The sequence below is a fragment of the Callionymus lyra genome, chromosome 5, assembly GCF_982586985.1.
Source record: "Callionymus lyra chromosome 5, fCalLyr1.hap1.1, whole genome shotgun sequence".
NCBI classification, from domain to species: domain Eukaryota; kingdom Metazoa; phylum Chordata; class Actinopteri; order Syngnathiformes; family Callionymidae; genus Callionymus; species Callionymus lyra.
This window is the reverse complement of record NC_141822.1, coordinates 29153162-29180435: the sequence shown is the minus strand read 5'-3', so window position 1 is coordinate 29180435 and position 27274 is coordinate 29153162. Positions and strand designations below refer to the sequence as shown.

Below are 27274 nucleotides of genomic sequence, written 5' to 3'. Positions count from 1 at the left end.
AAAATGATAAACAGTTTAAATAATTAATCTTAATAATAGGACTTTTTATTTCTGCATTTTTCACATGGTATCTCAATTGCCAACTTTATTTGGCCTGGACATATTTCCAAACCATCTTCACTCTTTCTCCTACCAGACATCTCATTATTACAAACCAATTGTAAATCTGTTAAGGTTTGAGATTATAAGCAACACACACAAAAAACAAACACCCATCAAAAAATTAAACACGAAACAATTCAACTGAGAGTATTATTTAAAGTTAAGCAAACGTTTCACGTTTGTATTCAGGATCCATCTATAAAGAACAATGGGTGATACACTTTTGACAAGTTTCGACATTATTAAATATAAACAGACAAATTTCCATTATTGGGCCAAAATGTTATGCTTCAACACATTGTACATACATGATCTAGCTTTCATTAACTTGTGTTGTTGCATCTTGTTGAACTAAAACAAAAAAAAGTTTAAGGTTAATTTCAGATACATACATTTTAATTGTCCAAAATAGTGTCAGGATCTGAAAACTTTTATTTAACGTCTTGTAAAAAAAACAAAAACCGCTGGATTATTTTTATGGTGTTTTAGAAAAAAATATTACATATAATTAATTTAATACAATAAACTAGAATAAACACGTAAACTATTATAACTAATAAATCAAAGAATGATGTGCATTTTAAGTTTAACATGAAGGTTGAACTAAACAAGATCGTATAATTTGTATAAAGTATTTTTAATCAATATATACTTCCATTTAATTTATGCAGCATCTTAAAATGGATACAATGTGAATTGTTGATTTAACAATACTGTAAAATAGAAATACTTTTTCATGACTTTAGTTTAATGTTTATTAAATGTATACATTCCTAGGACTGAACTGTTGTGTAAAATACATTTTCTGATTAAAAAAAATAATAATTATTATTATTATTATTATATTATTATTATTATTACTGTTGAAGGGCAACTCATAACTGAACTGAAACATGGACTATATATTATATAGAAGAAACGTGTATGGAATATATGTATACATTTAAACTAATAAGAAAATGTGTCGAATGCGTATGCGCAGCCTCCTTTTCCTGTATACGTTTTCGGCGCGCACTGTTGAAACGTAATGTCAAATCTGTACAATATTAACAATTTCCTAATGTTTTTTTCATAATAATGTTTTGTCGCGTCTAATTAATGCTTCTTAGATCAACTAACGAAAACTATTTTCGCATAAATATTTGAAGTCAGGCCCGTATTTATTTCCTTTGTATCTGATTTTTTATAATTTGCAACAACATGCTGGTTTTACTGAAAGTGTTTACTTCTAAAACTGAAACGTGCTCTTAATTTGAAGCGCCGCTTGTATTCACTTCCCCGCTTCCTCGCGCTGTCTTTACTGCACTTGTCAAAATGGCGTTGCTTGTGTGGGTGCACTGGATGTAATTCATATAATGTTGAGCGTTCTGCCGTATTTACCAACAACTAATAAACACGATGGCGACCCTGGACCAGAAATCTCCAAACGTCTTATTACAGAGTCTGTGCTGCAGGATCACCGGGAAGAGCGAAGGTACCACATGAACCGTCGGCTGATGCTGAGCTGTACCAAACTCCACTTAGAAAATGAGCGTTTCTTTATTGTTTCTACTCGCATCCCTCTATTCTCATCATTTAACTTCAGGTGAACCACACCAGTCAAATCTAGTTAATGTATAGAACTAATCGGCTAAATAATTGTGGCAGTTGTACTCATATTAACCTTTAGATAACCAGTTGCAAGTTATAATTTAGTTGACGTGATGGCATAAACTCGCGATACCGTTTTTGTATTGTTTACACGGTAAACAAAAACAACAACAACATTTTCTGATATTAAAACATGTATTTTTCAGGATCACAATTTTAGGTTTTAAAAAAGCTGGATGTGTTTTGCGTGTTTGCATCACTTAGCTGTCAGCTAGTAGACTGTTTAGCTGCGATGATGCTGCGTTTGTTTCCCCAAACTTCAGTGAACCTTTACACCCATAATACTAACATATCCATGTCCAGCCACACACTGTGAGACGATTATTCGTTATTAACTGTTGATGGCTAATGTTTTTTACTTGCTAGCGTCAGGCCCTTCTATACAGTGCAGATACATGTTAGCATCAATGAATATACTTCGATATAAATTTCCCATTCAAATTTAACTCCTCACATTATACATGTCAAACAACTTCTGAATATACTTTCAATGTTAGCGCCAATTTTCACTTTTATTCATAGCTACACACTAGCCTTGTACATTAACTATATATTATACACGCAACAGTAGAGATGTTTGATGGCCAATGTGAGGTAAAAGTTCTCGTTGAATGATAAGTAGTTTTTGGTTACTCCATAAAAAATGCTTATTATTTCATGTTTTTTCTTCTCATTCTAACTTCACGTGTAAAACATAACTTGTTCAACAAGTCTTGTTCATATTGTATCTTGTTGTCAACTTAGAGCTTTGGTTTGATATATTGTGTTTTAATCAAATGAACAGCATTATTGTGATAATGGATTTGCCAAAAACAAACCTCAAATCTTTTTTTTCCAGCTGAAGTTGCCCACCAGTTCCAGTATGCAGTGCGGGTCATTGGCAGTAACTACGCTCCCACTATTGAGCGGGATGAGTTCCTGGTGTCTGAGAAGATCATGAAAGAATGTACGTCACTAAGTGTTCTACGATCCACAGATGTTTCCTTCTTGATTTGAGGTGTCATCTATAAAACCACCTTGTGTTTAAAAAAAAAAAAGTGTGACTTGTGGAAATTTGGATGGATTTTACCTTCATTTAAAATTCATGACTTGTGATACATATTTAATGGAATACATTTTAGCTTCCTGGTGAATCAAATTGGCACCAACTTACTTTCTTTTATTCTTTTTCATTGTTTAAGCACTTTGTGACCCTGGTCTGGGAAAAGCGCTTTACAGATAATAATAACTTACTTACTTGCTTACTTGCTTTTTTTTTTCTATACTACATTGTTATCTTGATTATTATGTATTTTTATTTGTTTCCTATTTCAATTTGTTTTTATAATGGGATTTTGTTCCACAGATAGTTTTTCTTGTGCTTTTTTTCTTGTTAATTGTTTATAACTCTAGGCTTTATATCTAATAAGATTCAATTTATCAAATCCAGCTAGACTTATTTTACTTAGTCAACTAATAATAACCCATGAATTTGATTTGAACGATTATGTTGAAGCTTTACTTAAGTAAGTAAGTAATTTATATTTGTATAGCGCTTTTCCAGACCAGGGTCACAAAGCGCTTAAACAATCAATACAATAATCTATAGAAAAAGGTCAAGACAACACAGAGACAAACAAAGGAGTCTCAGAAAATCAAGGAAAAGCCTGCACGAATAAAAGTGTCTTAGGATGTCAGGAGTCAGTAGATCATCAAACACAGAGGGAGAGGAAGATCGTTCCAAAGCTTAGGAGCAACAACCGGGAAGGATTTCTCTCCTCTGGTCCGGAACTGTGTGCAAGGAACAAAAGAGTGTGAACTTGGACCTAGTGAGGACTTCCCCGTCACCCTGATGCACTTCCTCGCCCCACGTTCACTCCATTGCACGGATTGAACCATGAATACCTAGGAAGGGAACCATTACTGGTCAAATCGATCTCAGCTGCAGAAACCAACAAGCACTTAGTGTGCACACATTTATTTAATTGTGTGTGTTTGTGTGCTTAACTGTTTATAGGGTGATGGACTTTTATGTAACACAACAGGTCACTGTCATTGGGAGACACAGCAGTTAAACTTAATGATAATAAGATACAGTTTTCTAATTGTATATATATATATATTTTTGGCATCATTTTCAACTCCTTTTTTTTCCAGTATTGAAGCAGCGCAGAGAAGCGGACGCCGCTCTTTTCTCAGAACTTCATCGAAAACTTCAGACACAGGTTGGAACCTATGAACTTCCAGGAAGTTGAAGCAGAAATTGAACAGTTGCCATAACACCTATAGATTTGAGTCATTTCCTGATTTGTTTGTTTTTTCCCCACAGGGCGTACTGAAGCATCGCTGGTCCGTCCTATACTTGCTGCTGAGCTTGTCCGAAGACCCCCGCAAACCTTCAGGCAGGGTATGACACCCACACTGAGTTTGATAAAAAAAATACAATAATTTCTACCTAGAAATCCAAAGATAATATTCATGACCAATGTTTATTTTTCCCATTTTTTTTGTAGGTCGGCAACTATGGAGCGCTGTTTGCTCAGGCGCTGCCCAGGGACGCCCACTCAACGCCGTTCTTCTGCACTCGTCCCCAGAGTCTTGCACTGGGCTACGCTGATAGGACTGCGGGTCTCACTGCCAGCATGGGAACGAGTGGGATCTCAAGTCTGGGGGTTTACTCATTGAATGGCCCCACACCAACTCCACAGTCCCTTCTTGCAGGGTGAGTAACATTCGATCCCCTGATATTTACACATTAATAGATCATAGTGGGCAGAAGATCTTAACTGTAGTCAATTTAACTTTCATCGACTTCTATCTGTGTGTTACAAATGGGATCGCTCTCAAATATTTATTATCCTCACTTCCAACCATGTGCATGATTAAAAATATCTGACCTAAGATCAACTTCATTCAACTCATTCTGTTCAAATGAAACCCACATGGGCATCAATTAAAGTCGACCAGCGACTTTCATCAGCCGGCGTCGTTGTGAATCAATTTCACGAGGGCATCCAAGACGCATTTAATTCCTTTCAGCTGTCGTAATGATGTAGCCTTCCCACAACCGGGCTGCCAGGAGTCACCTTTCCAGGCTCTAAATGACCAATCTGACCTTTAAAATCATACCTGCTTCGCCACTTGAACACGTGAGAGTTTAAATGACAATTTTGTTATTTCTGGAATATAGAAAGTATGTTTGACTTATTTAAATGAAGCAATACTTTTGATTGTATGCCTCCACCCTTGACTCATTCATTCATTGAGTAAACCTTTAACCTTTTTTATGTGTTTATTGTTTGTTGTGTTACAGGCAGCCACTTCAGTCGGCTGCTACCCAAACCATGGGTTCTCGGCTCGCCTGGGCTCTTCCAGTAAACTCTTCGCCGTCCACTGGTCCGGTACCTCTTACCACTCGTCCAACACTCGGACCTGTAGCGCCCAGTACCCGAGCACTGCGACCTCGACGGGATGGTGATGCAGTTGGTGAGTTCGTCTTCTGCTTAATTCACTATTAAATATGTTCAGTGAACCATAATAAGACTTTAGACAGCTTTGGTTGTATTTATTCTTTTAAGCTTTTTGGTAGTAAATGGGGTCAGAATGGATTTTTTTTTTTGATTTCTAAACTATTTAACTTCTTAGGTAGGTGAAAAAGTCTTTCTAAATATTTGTTTGTGAAGTAGTAGGTGTTGTTCTGGCAGCCATATTTTTTTTGTCATTGCATCCCCATTTCATCGTTGATAGTTTTAGTCAACAAAAACATGTCCTCTTTATTTAATTTCAGTTAATCTGCAATCTGTATTTTAATCTCGTTTTACTAATTAAATTCCATTTCATCCAGTTAGTAGAGTTTTCTTACCCAGAAGTGGGGATGAAACCAACATTTTCTTTTAGTCAATTGGATTCCGACCCTGACCACAGCCATCGTGAGTCGGCAGAATCTTTGTTAAACAGCCTGAAAAGTCTCGACTTGAGTCATTTCTTAGTCTTTATAATTTTGGAAAAACTCACTATATTTGATTTAATTTCTAAATTTGTTTCTTCAGGTTGGTTTCATTTTTTTTCTGTGAATTTAATTTGACAAACTGTATTGAATGCACCATAGCCTGTCCTACGTTATTCAATGCACCGCTGTGGTCATTCCATAAAAAAAGTTATATTTAAGCACACTTTTTATTTTTTAAACACATTTTAATTTGTCAACTCTATGCATTAAAAGTTAATTCACAAAAATATATCGTCTTAGTCTTTGTTAAAAAAGCAAAACTAGTTGTTATCCTCAACTTTTATTTGATTTTCATGAAAAAGAAAGCAGCTATATTAAAGTTGCGTCTAGATTGCAGTACAACTGTTGTATCTTTCAGCTGTTCTGCTCCTTATATCTCAATAACTTTAGTCAAGACTTTAGCGATCACATCTCTTGTTAGCCGGGGAATCCATCACATATAATTCAGAGATCTTTTTAAATTAATTAACCCAAATATTAAGACCCAAAAATGTAAGACTATCTGGTAACATTTTTCTTTTATAAATTATTTTCAAATTGACGCACAATCACAATAGCAGAACTAACAGTTCTGCGCAGCCGTTGCGCAGCCATTGCGCAGCCGTTAAACACATGTAGCAACTTCCGATAGAGAAGTTTGCTCGGGGCAACATGGGGAAGTGTAAATTCATTGAGAATTGCTTTACAACTAAAGTTATTTTTCATGGCTGAAAGCGTGTATTTTGTGCAAGATGTTATTTAAATAACTACAATAGTAGGCGAGGAACAGTTTTCAGTTGACCAAAAAGTCATGCTTATTTTCTTTTAAAGTAAGCCTTTAAATAAAAAATTCCCTGTCATTTTTGTGGTCTTTTTTATTTTGGTTGATTCAATTGTTGTTTTTAAATTTAACTATATAATTGTATAAGATGACACTGGTGTTCATATGACATCCTGTTTCACTGCTACTGGCTAGTTTTCTGTTGACAACTCTGAATCCAAATCTGTGTATTTGTCTGTGTCCTGTGGCGATGCAGGGGAGGTGAGCGAGGCGGCACTCGTGCGGGACATTCTCTTCGTCTTCCAGGGGATCGACGGAAAGTTCATCAAAATGAGTGCACAGGAGAACTGCTACAAAGTGGACAACAAGGTCATTGTTTTATCTCTGTGTCTCATTCACTGATAATGTTTTCAACGGATCCGTCAATCATACTCAGAAATGTGCACATGCTCCAGTATCTTCTCTGCTCCATCTTTTATTCATTTTTTATCCAGATCAAAAGTCAGAGTTGCTTCAGGCTGGATCGAAATCCTCCTCCTGCTTCAGGGTTGCAGATTTAATAGCAGCATGGTTGTTGTTGATCGGAAAGATTCAACAGATCAATACCAAGCTTTTTGGCTCCAAGCCTCATCGACCTCTTTCTATCTTTGCTCGTCAATTTCTTTTATGTCCCTCGTCTTCCTCTTTGGTCTTCTCTCAGCCTGCTAAACATAGTTCAACGGTCAATCCACTTGCCCGAGAGACATAAACTCATGCGAGATATTTTAGTCCCTTTTTTTTCATGTCCTCAACTGTTTGTGTATAACCAGGAAATGGTTGTCTTAAGTCTGGGGTTGAAAAGAATATTTTTCTGGTGTAGTCATCTAAACATTCTGAACATATGCTTAACTCCCTCACATGCATACAGTAGGTGACAAATCGTTTAACGACAAAGAAGTGCTTCTCCCTACACCTTCACATTATATACTATAATAACAGGAAAAAGGTTTTTAGGAATTAAAATATTCAAGTTAATAAATTATCAGTATGAAAGTAAATCAGAGTCATCAGAATATTAAATGGTAAAATTTAACATTTTAAATGTTAAAACTTTGAATTTTCTTTTTTTTTCTATAATTGAAATCAAAACTTTGAATATTGAAAGGTTGAGTTTTATTCTTAATCAAATATCGAATATTATCCAAGTATAAACTTTTTTTTAACAAAAATATATTTTTTAAATTCAATATTTTTTGCTCTTAGCCTTTTAAAATGTGGAACAAATTTATATAAGTGATAATGTGTTTATATTACATTCAAAAGGCAATGAATAAAAAATGTTGAATTTATAAAATGTAAATGATTGGAATTTGATCATCAAACTTCATGCGTAAAAACAAATACGTTCATTATGATTTTTTTTTAATACATTTAAAAAAAAATTCAATGTACAATAATTCACTTATTAATTATTCAATAAATCATTCAACCTTTCAGAATATTGAATTGTTGAATTTAACATTTCAAATGTTCAAACTTCATCATTTTATTTAAATGTTTTTTCATGAGAATTGAATTTTCCTTTATGAATGATTGAATTTGATCATTTGTATGAAACTAATTTACTTCCATATATCAACCCTAGTGAAGCCATTGTCGTGTCACTTGAATGTTTGCGTCTCTTCACCAGGTGGTTCTGTGCAAGTCCCTGAGGGACACCAGTAGCAGGCTGGCGGAACTTGGTTGGCTCCACAACAAGGTCAGGAAGTACACAGACGTGAGAAGCCTGGACCGAGCCTTCGGTCTGGTTGGACAGGTGTGTTGTGTTAATAAATTAGGAACACAATCAATCCCATCACGTCTCCTCATGTGGTCGTTCTGTCTTTCTTTGAAATGTCTCGGGCGGTTAGAGCTTCTGTGCGTCGCTGCATCAGGAGTTAAAGGAATACTACAGACTCCTCTCAGTCCTTCACTCCCAGGTACGAAGATGCATCACTTTGATGTTGATATCTTGAATTAAAGGAGTTTAAATGCACACATTAAGTCTCCTGGTGTTGTGTTACAGATCCAGGTTGAGGATGACCAGGGCGTGAACGTCTGTCTAGAGAGCAGTTTGACCCTGAAGAGGCTTCTGGTTTGGATTTACGATCCCAAAGTCAGACTAAAGACTCTGGCTGCCCTCGTTGACTTCTGCCAAGGTGAGTCCAGACACTTTAATAGTGTTAATCGTGCTCAACCTTTACTTGTGTGTGTGTGTGTGTGTGTGGTCTCAGGCCAGAAGGGCGGCGAGCTGGCCTCGGCCGTCCACGCCTACGGTAAAACGGGGGACCCACAGATGAGAGCTCTGGTCCAACACATCCTCAGCCTGGTGTCTCATCCCATCCTCAACTTCCTGTACCGCTGGATCTACGACGGAGAGCTGGAGGACACATATCATGAGGTTTGAGTTTTTTGAAGGATCTTTCCTCCGAGCAGTCGAAAGAACTTTCAAAGTGTTTAAAAAAGAACGATTAGAGGCTGTGATGATCATTTAAAAGTAGGTCGAGGTCGTTAAAATCTTGATTGGTAGACAAGGAGGACGAGAAGTGCTGATGAGAGGACTTTAGTCCAGACGCTGATAATTCACATCCTCGGCAACCTCCTGCGCCTCCCAGGCCAACGGTGTTCATCAGTGTTAAGCACTTTAGAGACTGAGTTACGGAGAAGCGAAGCAGCCAATCATGAAACACTTTAGAAGGAACGTTTAACCTTCAGAGACGGATATGTGAGGCACTTTCTTTTGACCGCAGCTTGTTTGCTTCTGTGTGAGGTTTTCATGTCAATTCAAGTGTCGAATCATAACAGGTTTATCTCAAGACACTTTACAGATTAATAACGGGTCAGGGCGAATCATAGAGCGACGACAGTGGAGAGGAATAACTTCCTTTTAACAGGCAGAAGCCTGAGCAGAACCAGACTGCTGCTGTGAACATATAACACAAACATGTCAAAGTCTGCAATTTAACTTTGTGCGTTTTATGTGTGTGTAGTTCTTTGTAGCATCAGATCCTAATGTTAAGGCAGATCGTCTCTGGCACGACAAATACTCTCTCAGGAAGTCCATGATCCCGTCGTTCATCACGATGGACCAGGCTCGCAAGGTATAAACATGATTGTGACGTTTGATCTATGACCTTCATTTGACCTGCAGTTCCTTGATAACTCTTTTATCTTTAAAGGTTCTGTTGATTGGTAAATCCATCAACTTCCTGCATCAAGTTTGTCACGACCGAACGCCGCCGGGAAAGATCACGCCTGTGTCCAAGTCTGCAGACACGCCTAAAGATGGTGATCAACTGATCCTTTTTTGACTCGGTTTCAAGAATTTTATTAACATTATAGAAAATGCATAGAAAAGAGGAAAATATGAGCAGGGTGTATAGTAAAGATCTGACCCGTCTAGTCATTTCATGTGCCCCCCCCTGATGGTTGGCTCAAAATCCAAGTGGATGAATGTTCACGTTGATATAGTGACCTATAAAGTTGCCATTGTTAAAGATAATTAACTGATGTAGAGGAAGATAAAAATAGGGCTTATTGGACTAATTGATTATGAACCGATTTTATTAGAATTTGACAATATCAATAAATAAAGCAAGAGATCTCACATTAGCTTCTGACTGAAAAAGTAATTCACAGAAAGTATAGATGTGTAAAACATGACTCTTTAAATCCGTTTGGTAAATGATAACCAGACCTAGTTAACAATTACACAGAGACTTCCATAAAGAGTAAAACTTTTCCAAAGTTTCGTCTTTATTAACCTAATATTGCTGAAAGTGTATTTTTTTTGTTGATACATTTGATTGCATTTCCTTCTTTTTAATTTGTATTGACCAGACGTTTTTTTTTTTTTTATTCCTTCATTATTGTATTGATGCTTTTCTATCGACTTCAATTCTCTTCCCGCTTCCCGGCCTTGATGTTACTGCTGGTGAAGAGGACAGAAGTATCTCTGTTCTATCGATCTGGCCTCGGCCGTCAGAATGTGTTAGATCTCAGCGCTGGCCCTTGAGTCTGTGGCTCCTGACCCTCAGTTTATTTAAATGTCATCGAGGAGTTACAGAAGAATCAGCAGCTGTTGAAGTTCATCTTTCTTGTTATGTCCAGAATATCAAGAGCGTGAAGGTCATTTAGAAATGTTCTCAAAATCCTGCAGCCGCTGAGCTGCTGCTGGACTTGGAAGGAGCCTTCCAGGAGAAGATCGACGCGGCCTACTTCGACACCAGCAAGTATCTCCTGGATGTTCTGAACCACAACTACCTGCTGCTGGAGCACCTTCAGGCCATGAGGAGATACTTGCTGCTGGGCCAGGGCGACTTCATCCGACATCTCATGGACCTGCTCAAGTCAGCATCGTTTCATGTGTGTGAGTCTATGTGTGTGTGTGTCAAAGCTTAACGTGTGTTTGATTTTCTTCATCTCAGACCAGAGCTGGCGAGACCTGCGACCACGCTGTACCAGCACAACCTGACGGGCATCTTGGAGACGGCGGTGAGAGCCACCAACGCTCAGTATGACAACGCTGAGATCCTGAAGAGGCTGGACGTCCGTCTGCTCGAGGTAGTTTATCTTCACAAGTGTATTTGTGATCCGACGTTGAACTGAAATACCTGAAGATACGTGAGGAGATTTCACTGCAGCAATAGCTTTGTTTGAGGATATAAGTACTAAGTACTACAGGCTGCATCTTTTCATTTTTAATGCTGACCATTATAACTTAGTTGAGGTGCTGAATACGTGTCCTACAGTCAACTCCAACAGTTTTTAACTTCATTACTGACCATGTGGTGTTCATACAATTTCTACTTTTTCTTTTTCTAACATTTTCACAACATTTCAGTGACTGTGTATGGAAGAGATCATTTAACTTCATTTTTTTTGTTTTTGTTTCGTACAAGTGTGTGTATTATAAGTGTGTTGATTTAAGTGTGTCTTAAATGGATGTTGGACCTCTATTGTATCATCAGTATGTGTCTGTATGTACAAAATCCTTCTAAATATTTACATTACAAAATGTGCTAAGCCCCGCCCCCCTTAAAACCGCTAAAATCGTGTTTACCATAACCACGCTGTGATTGGTCAAGCAACAATGTTTGTCACCACGCGTCATCAATCCAGGAAGTCTTCACCTCCAAGAGACGTGTATAAAGAAAGTAGTGGGGCGTGATTACAGCTGGCTGGAGGAGGAGTAAAGCCCATTATTACATCATAATGGACTTCGCTCTCATAACCTCTCGTTTGTCGATGTTTCAGATGAGGGGGGGACTTTATAAAGTAATAACTTCAAAACATGGTTATGATGAGGGACTTACTGGATCTTGGAGAGGAAGACTTTAACATTTGAAACATGTGAGTGAGTCAGGAGAGTTGGGCTTTCACATAAGACATGCTGATATGTTTCTATGTCGTCAAATATGTTCTTTTTTGCATTTTATTCTTCTTTTAGAATTTGCTGATGCAAGTTTAACCTCAATAAACAAAAATGTTAACTATTTTATTATTAAAAATAACATGTTCACTACTTGCTGGTCGTTAGGTGTCTCCAGGTGACACTGGCTGGGATGTTTTCAGTCTGGACTACCACGTGGAAGGACCCATCGCCACGGTAACGGAGGACACGAGAGAACACTGCTTCAATGATGTGTCAGGTGTTGATAACGGTGTGTGTGTGTGTGTGTCAGGTGTTTACCAGGGAGTGCATGGGTCACTACCTGCGGGTGTTTAACTTCCTGTGGCGGGCCAAGAGGATGGAGTACACGCTCACTGACATCTGGAAAGGCCAGATGTGTAACGCCAAGCTACTGAAGACAATGCCAGGTTTGAGCTGGATCATGTGATCAGTGAAAGTTGAAATGTAACTTCCTGTTCGTCTCCTCTGTCCCGCAGAGCTGTCCGGCGTCCTGCACCAGTGTCACATCCTGGCGTCCGAGATGGTCCACTTCATCCACCAGATGCAGTACTACATCACCTTCGAGGTGAGCAGGTTGAAGCAAGAGCAGTCACAGTTAGGAAAACGTGTCAATTGTCTTGAAGTTAATGCCCTAGTGGAGATGCTTTCTGCTGCAGGGTTGTGGGTTCAAATCCACCTTTAAAGCATGTTTAGGGGCGAAACTTGCGTGGTCTAGCTCATGGAACTCCAGTTTTCACTCCCTTGTGTCACTGACCTCGGTTCTTTGTCGTGTTAAAACCCAGGTTCTGGAGTGCTGCTGGGATGAGCTGTGGAACAAAGTCCAGCAGGCCCGAGACCTGGACCACATCATCGCTGCTCATGACGTCTTCCTGGACAGTATCATCTCCAGATGTCTGCTGGACAACAACAGCAGGGTAACTTGGATTGGTTCATTTAATAACCAGCAGTATTGATCGTAGGCGATTAGTCCGGGGTCGAGGGGGCAGCCGCTTCAGCAGGGAGGCCCAGACTTTCTTCTCCCCTTCATCATCTAGCTCACATGTGTCAAACTCAAGGCCCAGGGACTTGGCCTTCCAAGTCATTGTATGTGGCCTAAGAGTGGTTAGATTTGACTCGATACAGATTCATGTGCAAACTGATGACTTGTAAAGATGCTAGTGTTTAGAATAAGCTTAGAAACTGATTGCTAATGTTGGATACATCGCTCCTTCCCCTATCAGAGGGGACCTGAAAAAATAATGGATCTAAAAGATTTATCTAATCTCAGAGAAAAAATGTATTATTGTTAAGACTGATCAGTGACAAGGCCTCAAATGAATCATAGTTAGATAGTTAGATAGATAGATAGATAGATAGATAGATAAAACGTTATTACATTTATTATTATTATTATTAATATTATTGTTTAACTAAAGGAAGAAGAATATTTGTACTTATACTGTATATAGGTTTTATGATGATGAAAACATAAATGTTGAGTAAACACTTGGATCTTTGTTGACGCCCATATTAGAATGACAACCTGGTCAGGAGAAATTATTCTTAATAGAAATTGCAACAACAACAACAATTACACATTTCTCAGCAAAAACAACAAACTACTACTCAGTGTGACTGAGTTCAAGGTTATCAATAAAACATTCAAAGAAGTTGTAAATAAAATCCAAGTAAAATGTTCGAATAATATCCCAGCAGAAACTGTGAAGACCCTGAAGGTTGTTCTTGGGGTTTCCCTCTTATTTCCAGAATTAAATTCTGCAACATTCTTGTCTGAGCTATTATTCGTTGTATGTGTGAGGTTTTTAATTCCTCTACACACAGACTTACAACATGTCTTGTGTGTTCAGTCTCTGCTCAACCAGCTGAGGGCGATATTTGACCAGATCATCGAGTTCCAGAGCGCCCAGGACTCCTTGTACCGCGCAGCTCTGGAGGAGCTCGCCCTCCGACTGCAATTTGAGGAGAAGAAGAAGCAGAGAGAAGAGGAGGTGCGAGGAGTATCTCGACTCGCCTGCTAAAATAGTTCACTCACCCTCCGTGTCTGCTTCAGGGTCAGTGGAGCGTGACGAGCCAACAGGAAGCTGAGGAGTCCAAGCGGGTTCAGGATTTCCAGGAGACGATACCAAAGATGCGCTCGCAGCTCCGTATCCTCACACACTTCTACCAGGTACTTGTCTTGGCTCCTTCAAGTTGTGAGTCAAGCCTTTAACCCCTTCCTCTTCTGCAGAGTATCGTCCAGCAGTTCCTGGTGCTCTTGATGACCAGTACAGACGAGAGCCTGCGCTTCCTCAGCTTCAGACTGGACTTCAACGAACACTACAGGTCTGACTAAACAACTTCATCTACACAAGATACAACTTGTCTAAATAAAATTTACAAAAGGGCTGATCATTTAAATTTCATAAGACAAAATAAGTTGCAATCAACAATGTTTCATTCTTTTATTTCTATTTTCCATCACAGAATTATTCACTTTTAAATTAATTATAAACAAAAAAATTATTTAAAGGTAGATACAGTTTATTGTTCCACAAAAGCACAATGAGATTTCAAATTTCTCTGGTTTCTGACAAGCATCTGTACGTTGTGTCTTCAGGGCGAGAGAGCCGAGGCTGCGAGCATCACTGGGCGCCACCAGGGGGCGACGACTCTCAAACATCTTGTAGTGATGGAGGTCACTATAGCGATGACGTCACGGGCGAACCAACCAGCACACCATGAACCACTCCCTGTCCAACTCGCGCTGCTCGATGAAGTGACGCCATCCATGACTGACGGCGACAGGAACAGACGCTTTATCCCTCACTGAGGATTCTGGGAGGTCATGCCTTAACAGGGAGGAGACAAGTGGTTGCCAAAATATTGTCCTCAATTATTTACCAACACAGAAGAAAAACGTCCACACCTTCTCTCTGGGATTCGAAATATTCGCTTCTATTTGTCGTGAATCATTGCAGGACAATTTTATCTCTCGACTCAACAGGCCTGGACTTATTTACAGTGAACCGTCTCCTCCGGCCAATAGTCCTGCTCAGTTAAACGTGGGCCGTCAAGGCGTCTCCGTGTCTGTTCTGCCCTCCAGTCACAATCCGATTGTTTTCATTGACGTGTTTCAATAAGGTGCTTTTTAACAAGAGACGATCGAAGAACAATCTATAACGACAACCTCCACTTTCAGCTGTCAAAGTTACATGATTCAGGTTCAGATTGATATTATTGACGTGCAGAGAGTTAAGTCTGCCTCCCGTGGCTCTAATATGAGAACAGTCACTGTGTAAAACATTAAAAAATGAAATTAAAAAAAGTTTTTTTTAACGATTATTTTAGTTGTCTGACTTTGTTGCACAACATTGTGCAAAAATCCTGCAAAAACAAAGATTGTGTTTGATGGGAAATATAAGTTTAAATAAAGTTATTGCGTATAGATGATCGAAGTGCTTTACTATTTTAGAAGGTAAGGAAAAAAGCTAAAATAGAAACGTTTAATTTGAACACAAACTATTCAAAGGTTGAATATCTGGAACATTAGACAAGGTAAATCTGATTATGAGGTTAACTATATCTGAAGTATTTTATTCCAATACAAAATTAACCATATTTTAAATCCCAGTTTGATAGTTGAATCGCTTTCATAACTGAAATGCACTCCGTTGACCACTAGAGGGAGCTAGTGCTCCTAATATGTCCCACTTTAACGATTTAAACTACGTCGATACATTTTTTTTCTGTTATGGAATTAAATATGTGTCGTCAGAATTTGAAAAACTATGAAAGGTTCTTGCATTGTCTTTTTCCAGTACATTCAGAATACCAGTGTAAAATTCCCTTTAAAATGTAAGTAAATTAATTAATTTTAGGAAATTCGGTATGAAAACAATAAGGAGTTTCATAAAATTAGATCTTTATTTTCATTCAATTTTATTTGACATTTTTTACACTTTAGTATTTTTACACTTTACACGTTTTTTAACACATTGAATATTACACTAAATTTATTCACGCACTGAAAATGAAAATGGAGAGCAAAAAAAAGGACATTGCTTGAAACTTGCTGTTTTTTCTAAATGTAATTGTAAAGTTGATGTTTGATGTAAAATTCGATATTAGAAAATAATATATATAATATAGTCTGTTGGCACACATTTACTTCCATAATTCGTCACTACTTCATAAATGAAGTGTCGAGTTGTAACGTTCCTTTTACTCATCATGCTAAAAAGTTTCACTTGAAAATAGTTATTTTAAGTTTCTTAACTGTTTCATACATTTCTCTGTCACTCTCTTCTATGTAAACAGTCTTTTCATCTGGTGACGACGTGAAAACGAGCGTCTCTGCCATCAGACAAGAGTCCCAGGACGTCACTTCAAAGCAAACTCAAATGAGGGTCAATTATTTAGTGTAAAACAGAATAACGACTGAAAATAACTTGAAGATATCACACGAATGCAAATGTCCAATTACCCGGTGGTGCTGGTGCTGGTTGGAGCTGAGTGAGCGAGCATGAAGGTTGTTTGGAATGTTGCAGGTCGACTTTGTGCTGAGCTCGTGAGGAACATCTGACAGGACTTTACTCAGATATTGAAATGATGTCAGGAGGCTGAATCTGTGAGGTCGAGAGGGAGTAATGCATCATGGGAGTAGACTACATAACATCATTTCATAACTGACAGAACTACATTCTCTATGGCTTGTTTATAAAAAATAATAATAATTTAAATTCATATTCAAGAGAATAAATGACACACTTCACATTTCACACTTTATTTCATCATAATAACTGAATTGTATTATTCATATTTAACAACACACTTTTCTGTTTTCTTTGTATTTATAATAATCTTTTTATTCATGACCTGTGAGATAAAAGTGCAATATAATACGAGTTTTAAAATCTCTCAAATCTGGAATACTCTGCTGGTCACGTCCGTCTACATCAGATTCACCTCTGCCGGTTCATTCATTTTCTCAACATCACACTCTTAGCTCCTGATGCTTCTCGGTTGCCATGATAACGGAAAGTGCCTCTGGTGCTGGGCAGAAACCGCTCTGATTGGTTAATCGGTATTCATACCACGTGTTGGTTCTGGTGGGTGTTTCTCTCCCGACTGTCTCTCCGAGTGTGTGCGTCCATCAAATGTCACTTATCACCTGAGAGATTTCGGCCTCAGAAACACACACACACTCACACACACACACACACGAGGAGGAGGAACGAGGAAATGAAGATAAATGATTGACATTTGTAGCTAAGGGTCTTGATTCAGTTGTTTACATCGTTGATGTGACAACGATGTTTCCTCTGAAGGTCGTCGACCACAGATGAGACGAGACTGATATCAACAAAGAAACTATAAGGGCAAAATGTGGCATTGGGGCCATATTTGGCCCTTTGCCTGCATTCATGTGGCCCTCAGAGAGTACATGAAGGCCCCATTTATTTATAAATATAAGTGTTGATAATACTTGCTTGACAGGTTTGAACCGGACCGGTCTCTTCAGACGGTCTCTCAGTGCAACAGTCCATTTAAGTCTTGAAGGAGCCGACGGCAGCTGCAGGTCTCAGGCCCTGCTTGACCACACTGGACTTTGCATCTCGAGGCGGTGATGACGGAGACAAGTCTCAGTGGGGGGGCAGACGTGCAGGACCAAGGGCACTCTAAGTGTGTGTGTGTGTGTGTGTGTGTGTGTGTGTGCGCTCACACAGCTGTTGTCTTTGATGATAATGAGGCAGAAGGACCTGAGTAAACCACCTGAACCACACGTGGTCTTGACAGCCGTCTCTGCATGTGTGCCGATCACAGAGACTGTTTTCCAGGTTCTGGAATAAGAAGAGCTTCTTAAGTAACATCCAAAGTTTTATAAATATATATATTTTAAAATAAATGAAAAAAAAACACTAGGCGATCATAGACCTCTGCCAAGCAGCTTATTTAACTCATATGTACTTAGATTAGTTTATCTGACATACCACACACCACACTGGTGCACAACACACATCAAGAGCAAGGAGGTGTTTCAAGTCAAAAGTCAAATACATCTTTATTGTCAAATGTCTTTACATAAACCAGACATAGAAATAAAACCGAGAAAACAATTCCCGCTGAATAGAATCGCATAAAAAAACCTACTGATCCTAATCATTCAAAATTAGATCACAAATATAATGTTAAAAAAAAACATATTAACGTATGTTTAATTAAGGTAATTCAAGTATTTCTTGTTGAAGCTGCACCAAAGAAACAGATCATCAAATTTTATGTGGATCAAAATCTATAAAACTACCAAAAAGAAAAAGATATAATTCTTGTCCTATTGTTAAAAATCCTGTAAGATTCATTGAATATGATGATCCGTTTTTGAGTTATTTAGCAAACATAGAGAAAGATAAATCATCTTATAAACAAAGGTGATAAAGGATCAAAGGAAAACTGGATCAGAGGAATAATCGACAGAAGTCACCCATCAGAGCCTCTGCCTTTGTATCAAAAGTCTGTTCGGATGGTTAATAACTTTCTTGTGGGGTTTGAGGGTTGAAGGTGGTCGGGTTGAAACCAGAAATCAAGGAAGCTAATGAAAAACGAACAACTTTGAATCCCTGAATCAAAGAGAAAAAATGTTGTCATGAATCTTTTCATAATTTTACCTTTAAAAGTGAGTTCTCCAGACCATCATGGGGGATGGAACTGGTAATACAGATTCTGGAATTCTTCAGGACGTCCATACGTTTGTAAACTGAATTTCTCATGAAAACATTGGAAGCTTCAGTCTGCTACTGTGGACCAGGTCGACAAAGAGCGACAAATAATCTGTGATTAAATCAAAGCAGTCGCATCTGAGCGATGGGGTTAATGCACGCAGCCTTTCTTTGAATATAATTAAAGTTCAGATCTTTGGAACCTCGCACGCCTCGCTAATTAAACACCGTCGCCCTTCAACGTGCAGCTCATTTCCATTACATTTACATATGCAAATGCTAATTACAAGCACCTAATTACACTATTTGATGGTTCATGTGTCGTCGGCGGTGGGTTTCTGCCGCCTGTCATCCTGGCCGAGAGCCTCTCGCCTCGCCCGGCGTCCGGGTGATTGACAGCTGTGCTCTGGGATGTCTCCTAAAAGGTTTGATCTTCTCGGTTGACGGACGGAGAGTGTGAGGTCGCTCGCGTCAGCTGCACGAGGAGGTGAATTTATTCTTTTAATAATCCATTCTTTAATATTTTAACACGTTTGATGTTTTTTACTGACCACTTGAATGTGTGTGTGGTGTGTGTTACCAGGCATTATGTGTGGAGCCCAGAACACAACGATTGCATCAGCAATAGCCAAAATTGTTTTTAATGGGTTTTTATTTTTTATTTAACCTTTATTTAACCAGATAAAAGACCCGTTGGATCAAGATCTCCTGCACACACCATAGTCTGAAAAAAGGGAAGGAAACAAATACAGAACAAACACTGACAACGTGCAGGACTTGTGGTCACAGTAACAATCTAAAAACAGTGGATTTTCTTTTAAGATGCAGCACAGAGCTCCCAGGGAAATAAAGGTCTGCAATTTGAATTCAGTTTGGAGAGTATCTCCAAGAAGAGGGGGCAGCCATGTGCAAAATATCCAGTATCCTTATGTTGATCAATGTCGTACTCACCGACTCTTGAGCTTCAATATATCGCGACATCTTTAGTGGAACACGAACCTCAGGTGTTTCCTGTGACAAAACGACTTCCTTTCTGTACCTGAAGACGCATCTAAAGAATGGTGAATCTGTTAGGGCAGGTCTAAAGTAAGTGAAGAGTCAAAAGGGCGGATCACAGACCTTTTTTCTAATGGGTAAGTAAGTAAGTCTAACAGTTAAGGTCTATTAGCCATTATTACGTCATAATGGACTCATAACCTCTTGTTCGCTGAGATTTCAGACGGGGGAGAACTTTATAAAGTAATAAAATCAAAACATGGTCATGATGAGGGACTTACTGCATCTTGGAGAGGAAGACTTCAACATTTGAAACATGTGAGTGAGTCTGGAGAGTTGGATTTTCACATAAGTTACCCTTTAAAGGAGCTTTGAATTAAATAGTCCAACCACATTTCTTCAGACACTCCCCCATAGCCACGCCTCCAGAGTTGAGAAGGAAAACGGGGCGGGACAACGTGGCAGTTGAGATTGATGGATAGTTCAACATCCAATGTTACATAGACATCGATTTTTATTTTTGTGTCGCAGATCCACTTGTGGAGAACTAGACCCCACAGTACTTGAACTAGCAGTGACATCTCTTTTCCAACCTGATCTGACTAACTTAACCATGAACAATATGCTTGGACTTGGAGAAGTCAATCAGCTTCCTGTCTCCTTTGTACGAGCGTAGTCCTTAAAATCCCAACAGTGGCGACCTGAAGAAATCTTGAAAGATGAAGACAATCAAAAATATATATATATTTTATTTTTCATTGTGCAGGATTAAAAACAAAAACAGTCAAACTTTCTATAAATCCTTTATTCAATATTGGTCATTTCAGTGTGTATACAACTGATTGGACACGTTTCGCACAGTGCAGACAAACTCATTTTGCATAATATATATGCACGTAGGCTAGCTGTACGTTTAACGTTAGCATCAGTCAGACTTGGAGCCACAGGCTACACCGATAACAATGCTGCCCCCTAGGGGATGCGGTGACGCTGGTTTTGTTCATATTTTAAAAACATGGCTTGACCAGGACCGTCCAAAAGTGTTGCAGCCGGTGAACTCTGAAATCTGACTGATGCTATTGTGTAAATGTTATGATTAAAACATTTCCTACACAACCACATGCACTAGCTCCGCCCACCGCGACCCCTCCTCTTCACGATCCATGCAACTATGCAGGTGGGACCCAAGTAACCGAAGGAAACCAGAAGTGACGAAACAATGAGTGTGCAGAGAACATGATTACAACAATATCTCCGTGACAATATTGCTGCTCCGATAGATCGATTTGTTGATTTTTAAATACATTTATGTATTTTTTTGAATTTATCAGCATCATTTTCAACATATTATTTAATTTGACCACTGACGCGCGTCTTCTCATGTTCGGTGGATCGACGGCTGCCGGGAAGATGATTGGCTCCTTGTGTTCCTGACATGTTTGTATGATGGAAAGTAGAAATGACCCAGAATGTCATGATTGCAGGCGCCTAATTAAGTCCGCCGCTCTCTTCCTGTGCCGAGCTCGCTGTTAGATATCCCATAATTGTAGCCTGGGATCCTGGCGAGCCACCAGCGCAGGAAAATCTCTCTGGAGACGCTGACAGTAATTGTACCGTCGACGTTTGAAGCGTGATTAGCAGCCTGGAAACGCTCCCTTCGCTGAGTCTGAGGTCGCAGCCAAGAACTAGTTTTCTTCTGATTCTAATGTATAAAAAAGAAGTGTGAACAAAACAAGCCCTTAAAGTGCAGTTCCCTGATTGTTGTTTGGATGTTTTTTAGGTGACAGGAAGCAGCTCGCAGACAAGACCAAACGATTTACCAGCTTGTTCTTGCTGTGGCCTATGAAGAGGATCAGAGAAGATAAACCTTTCGTCATTAAACAAGTCTTTACATCTAACATACTTGAGGACTTCTTTAAGACTAAACTGTTTTAATGTGCAACTGTAACGATAAAGAGGCTTGTTTTTACCTTATCTACAGTTTTTTTTTTAGCATTCGTCTACGTCGCCCCAGAGAGAACATGTGCTATGAAGGTCGTCTGATGGTCATCTCGTCTCTAAGAATTAGGTCTGGTCTATCCTAGCGTGATGGGTGGGAAAAGATCTTTTCATTCTTTAAAAAAATAGTTCATTCTTTCATTTAAGCTTTGTCACAAATGGGATTTGGATCCGAAGAAGATCAGAAAGGTTGATTCAAATTTAAGCTTTATTTGGCATATATTACTTCTGAATAGTCGTGGATAAATAAACTTAAAAATAGATTTTTTCAAACATTGACTGCTGAAGCTACATTAGAATATAAGCTTCATTAGCATTGATATTTTGATACATTGATTTTTGTATATTAGATGTTCAAACAATTTTCCATGTTATAAAACTAAGATAATTCTCCTTGAGAGAATCTAAACACCAAGAATGTTCTCTGCATTTGTCGTCACGGAGATATTTAACAACGTAATCACATGTCTTTCAACCATCACTGACAATTGTGAGTCACACAAGAGAGAACACGTTTTTAATTCCTGCTTTTTAATCCTTAGAATAACAAAAGACACACGTTTGATACCTGACTGCAGATATGAGGCACTCACATAGATTCTACGACACTACCCGGCAACCGGCCACATTTTCGGACAATTGGACAGCAGCAAGACGTTTCACAAGGAGACTTTAATGACAGTTGTGTGACACAGGATAAGCACACACTTCCCTTCGTCGATCACTTCTGTAGCGCCAACTACTGTACTGGAGGTGTGGAGCTGATATTCTAGAGTAAACATTGACTGATTTTATCATCTATTATTTACAAATAATCATAATAGGAACTGTTTAACCCCCGGATTGAATGGGTTTTCATCCAATTCTCTACTATTTATATATCAATAAGTGGAGTTATTGGCTGATGATCTGCCAATATCAGAATCGTCATTTATATTATTTCCTCAGCATTGTTTTGAGGAATGACATTTAAATTAAAGCTACACTATATTGATAAAATGACTTTAATGCCATGCAATAACTGTGAATGGAGTCGGTAGTTAGTTTGACGTGTTAAAAGCTGCTGCAGTTTAAGTGCTATTTTGTTCTCCTTGACATAACAAACAAATGAAAGATAAACCTGGAACTTTTTTTTCGTCGGAGTCGGAGGACCTGTGGCTGCTGATTTGTTTTGTATCGACGCAGTGGTGCTGATTAATCGGGCGGCCTTGATTGTGTGTAATTTTGCAAATGTCAGTGAAGGTCGTTTATCTTCAGGGATCAGAGATCTCATTAAACGCACGAGTCCTCCAGTTTAAGTCGAATCAGGAGCCAGAAGAAGCAGCTTTTGTTTATACTGGCGAGCAGCTCGAGTGCTGAGCTCGTGTCTCCCTCATTGTCTCTGACACTAATGCAGCTTCACGCTATTAATATCCCAGACCACTTGATGAGGATTTAATTGGCGTCTAGTCTTGCTGTCAAACACGGACGAGTAAACACAAATTCTGAGTGTTGGACGGGACTCAAGTCCAGAACAGATTGGTGCCATGTTGACCGTCACAGTGAGAAGATATTTGGTTTGATTTTCAAAGGCGTCTGATTCATGCCTTTTTTCTCTTTTTTTTTTTTTCACATAAACTCATGGGAGACATTAGAGGATGACTTTACGGAGCAAGTTTTCAATCCCTGTGCAGCTCCGAGACTCACTTCCCTCTTGTTCACTGACCTGGCGTCTGATGTAATGTCATCGCAGCCATTTTGAAACCGGTCCAAAGAGTTGAGATGAGAACGGTACTCGCAGTCATGAGTTCACCAGGCAAAGACAATAGTGCAAATGTAAGAACCCTCATGTTTTTAATTTGTGTTTGCCGCTTAATCATCGAACCCTAAATACGCCGAGTCATCACCTGAGCTGTGACTGAAAGTCATTGAAATTCATTTGTACCTTCAGTAATGAATGAGCCAGATTTCAGCACATCCATTCGATTTTAACCATCAGAGATCAAGTTTTCCAGCAGCTTTTCATCAACATCACGTTGTACATCTAGGGCTCCATGAGTCAAGCTGAAGAGCAACCACCCCCTGATACAGGGCTCTATGGAGATGATACTAGTTAACATAGTCACGGCAGAAGCTCAACCGAACTCTCCAACAAAGGATGGATTCTTTAATATGAAGTGTCCTCTGTGCTCCTGGAGATGTAAACAATGAAGCTAAGCTAGCCAGTATTGCACTATTTCCTGTCCTCCCAAGATGCTGCTCACAGATCGGAGGCACAGCTGACAGATTCTAATGGTAATGTGGTCAAGACACCACGGCGGCAACTATCTTTAAACCTCTCTCACAGTGCGATGAAGGAGGACCATTTGAGCAAAGACCAAAGATTTTGGTTTCCTCCATGTGGGTCATGATTTATCTGAGCCCAAGACTAGACCCAGAGCTCCTTCTCTGCTACATTCAACTTCCAAAAATGGCATCTGCTGGCACTTTGCATCCATGTAGCCGCTTGTTAGCGCGCCAGCGAGTCTGCTAACCGTCCGCTACATCTGTGAACCTACATCGATGCACCGTGCAAGTGAACGCATCGTCACCTCAGTTCCACACAAAGTTACCCTGTTCCTTAAAACCCTCATTCCTACCTTTTGTTTCAAGTAGTGGGAAGGCCGCAGAAACCTCTTCACCAACGTCTGCTATGCTACTCCATGTAAACACTGACCGCTACTTCACCTCGCTACCACCTCGGAGAAACCATTTCGCTCACACTTTGGTCAGTTTAGGAACTTCACAAGTGGGATTTCGATCTAAAAACAAAGAGGTAGAAACTAAAAGAGTATGTGCGTCTGTACAACTGGATCCTCGCTAGTATTCTCTGTGCAAAGAAATGCTGAGTCATAGCTGAGAAAAGAAAACAGGGACATGCTGGGTTGTGTTATAACAATCAAATAAGGACAGAATAAAGCAGATATTTGAGTGTGTGATGGAGTCTGTGTTCAGGACAGATTTAATGTGGATCTCAGAGGATGCATCTGAGCAGTCAGGACAGCAGGAGAGGGCAGACGTAAGAGAGACTTCGGTTGTCACAAAATAAAAAAGGACATTTCTTTCATTGTGTCTGTTGCCTTGACTCACAGCATGTGTTGTTCCCACATCGCCACTGTCTCGCTGCCACAGTTTGTAGACCCCCAAAAATCCACTTTCATAGGGTGAGGCGGGGAACCCACCGCTGACCGGTCAGGATGTTCCGCAGGTTATTGAGAGCACAGCAGTGGGGAGGGTCTTGCAGGCGGTAGCTTCTGAGGGTGAAAGTGGGCGGGGCTATGTCTGTTCCTTGTCAGGTTTGCTTACGGGTTTGCCACCGTTCATGACTACTGGTTCACCTGTTGTGCTTTTAGAGGGCAGGGCGCCGGCAACCTTGGGCACCGCCTCCCCCACGTCGTGCAACGAAGGCTCTCTGTACATCGCAACTAGAGAATAGGAGACAGAGACGAGAATACAGTGAACTTGCAGTTCAAAAGTGGTTCCATCAAATGTCTTGTGGACGCTTCCTCGAGAGACAGAGAGAAAAAAAGAGTTACCTTCTATAGGTTTGGGCAGAAAATGTGCTGCTGGTTTGGTCTTTTTGACTCTGTTGCCCTTCATAGCCTGCCCTTCTTTATTTAGGCCCAAGAACCAGGCCCGGCCTGACTCCTTCTGCCTGTAGAGCATGGAGCTGTAGATCACATAGTAGTTCTCAAACACCGACTCTTTAAATTTACACTCGGCGGTAAAGAGTTCCTGAGGAGACAGATAGATGAACACAGGTCAGAGGTCAACTGTGGCTGTGTCATTAGCAATTGTTTTGCGTATTTCAGGAGTAAAAAAGTTTTTTGGGAATTAATAACAACATTTTGGATAACATTTTAACAAAACCAAATCCAGATCAAAAAAAAAATCCAAATAGTGATCAACATCTCAAATTTTATCTTGGATTAAACTGGTCAGCAAAATCAAATTGTTTCAAGTTTTTTTATCACAAGATTGTCATTAGGGATCGGAACCTTTCGCATCTGAACCGATACGGTTCTGAAACAAGGTACTATTTGAATTTACGTGAATCTCACTGAGATCATTTGGTCGGTAACAGAAAAGTGCAGAAATACAGTACCCATCCCAACATACCCTCAATATAAACAGTAAAGGAAACTTAATCCATACTTAATGCTTTTTAATACTTACTGCAAAAAACAAATTGCTCTTTTTCTTCTTGAAGCTGACCTTGAACCCCACCCTCACCCTTGTTTTCCGAGCATGGGCTTCTCAAACTCCCTTATCTCCTGAAGCATCCAAAAACGTCTCAACATTTAGCAGCTTCTAACTGGTCTGATCAAAATCATTTTGTAACTTGAAAGAAATTCCAGATTTATTCAAACACATTTACTAAATCTGGCGTGCAAAATTAAAGAAAAAAAAAAAAACCTCACCATTGAACCACTAACAATTATAAACCTCTAATAAAGGGGGAAATTAATTCTTCATTATCCTCACAAAAGTCTTCATTTTCTCTCCCCGTCTCACTTTTCAGGCAGGAGGATGTGTTGGTAAACTGGCGCGCACATGTCTCCGGATCAATAATTAACCCCAGACACGAGACCGAGACGACTCTTCAGTCTGGAGCTTCTCTTATTGGTTGTTGTAGTCCTCCTGCCAGATCCACATTGTCATTCAGCTCAGGTCTGTCGGTCCGAGTCTCATAGCAACATGAGGAAGAGAGGCGACAATGTAGCCGTGGCAACCAACCAGTGCAAAGAGGGAGGGGTAAGCATGCAAGTGTTTGTGAATATAAGAGGCTGACGGCACGATAAATGAGAACACACACACATAAAAACAAAAACATTTAACATTCTCTGATGTCTGATGAAGGTGAGGTGGCGCTGGAGAGCAGACATTAAGGGATTCACACAGTCATGCACTTGAAGGGGGTCTTTTTGGGGAGCGTCGTCTCACCCTCGACAAGAGTAGTCGACGTACATGAGTTATTCTTGACCAGGTGAGTCATTTCACCAGCAGAAACCTCAATGAGTTCTGCTGTCTGAGGGTGAAAGAATGAATGAATAAAACAAACAGGGTGGGGCAGGAGGGTCTGAAATTGGGACAAGAAGACGAGGAGAGAGAATAAATCACCCGCCGAGGAGGACGACGCCTCCTGATTGGAAAAACAGCAGGGGATTCTCTCCCTCTCCTCTTTTATCTTTCAATTTCTCTCATCACTCATCCTTTTCACCCCTCGCTCAGTCAGTTTCCATCGCTGTGCTGAGATTTAGTGAGCGTACACACATGCTCAAGCGTGGAAACATCGCCGCTTTTTTCCACTTAAGAGACCTCGTGTTCCTCTGACAAGGAAGAGAGAAAGTGTGGCTCCCAGAGCAGAACCACAAAGTTCCTCATTTATCTATAGATGTGCGGGATCACACCTTCAAAAAGATCACCGTGAATTCTTAAATTCATCAATGATGAACAAGCATTTACATATTTACCATGCAAGATTTAAACTAAGTCCTTAATCCTGTTAGTAAAACGTCTCTAGGAAGCAGTCGATATTTTGGTAAATCAGGTTTTCTAGATGAATGATTTAAAAAACACGACTAAGCATTAACGTTCAGAGAGTGTTTCAGCTGGCAACGCATCATTCAACCCAG

The 27274-nt window shown here is 39.6% G+C and overlaps 2 protein-coding genes across 3 annotated transcripts in view; one reads left to right on the top strand and one right to left on the bottom strand.

Moving 5' to 3' along the window:
• Positions 1–1416: 1416 nt before the first annotated feature.
• On the top strand, positions 1417–15250 carry tubgcp3 (tubulin gamma complex component 3). Its single transcript, XM_087791763.1, has 23 exons — positions 1417–1576; positions 2591–2698; positions 3889–3956; positions 4061–4138; positions 4245–4453; positions 5045–5217; positions 6757–6869; positions 8170–8295; positions 8390–8458; positions 8545–8677; positions 8753–8919; positions 9509–9619; positions 9698–9806; positions 10678–10867; positions 10946–11081; positions 12058–12126; positions 12203–12338; positions 12408–12496; positions 12714–12845; positions 13779–13919; positions 13982–14098; positions 14159–14253; positions 14528–15250. Exons 1-23 carry the CDS (start codon positions 1501–1503, stop codon positions 14595–14597), a joined length of 2715 nt encoding a protein of 904 aa, XP_087647889.1. The 5' UTR covers positions 1417–1500; the 3' UTR covers positions 14598–15250.
• Positions 15251–20412: 5162 nt separating this feature from the next.
• Positions 20413–27274, bottom strand: part of LOC148080159 (fibroblast growth factor 14-like) — a 45114-nt gene continuing 38252 nt past the window's right edge. For both annotated transcript variants that reach the window (XM_087791761.1, XM_087791762.1), the window contains exons 4-5: positions 25175–25373; positions 20413–25063 (exon numbers count right to left, since the gene is read on the bottom strand). In XM_087791761.1, the coding sequence (XP_087647887.1) occupies positions 24915–25063; positions 25175–25373 (348 nt within the window). In that variant the 3' untranslated portion in view covers positions 20413–24914. The remainder of the gene's footprint in view (positions 25064–25174; positions 25374–27274) is intronic.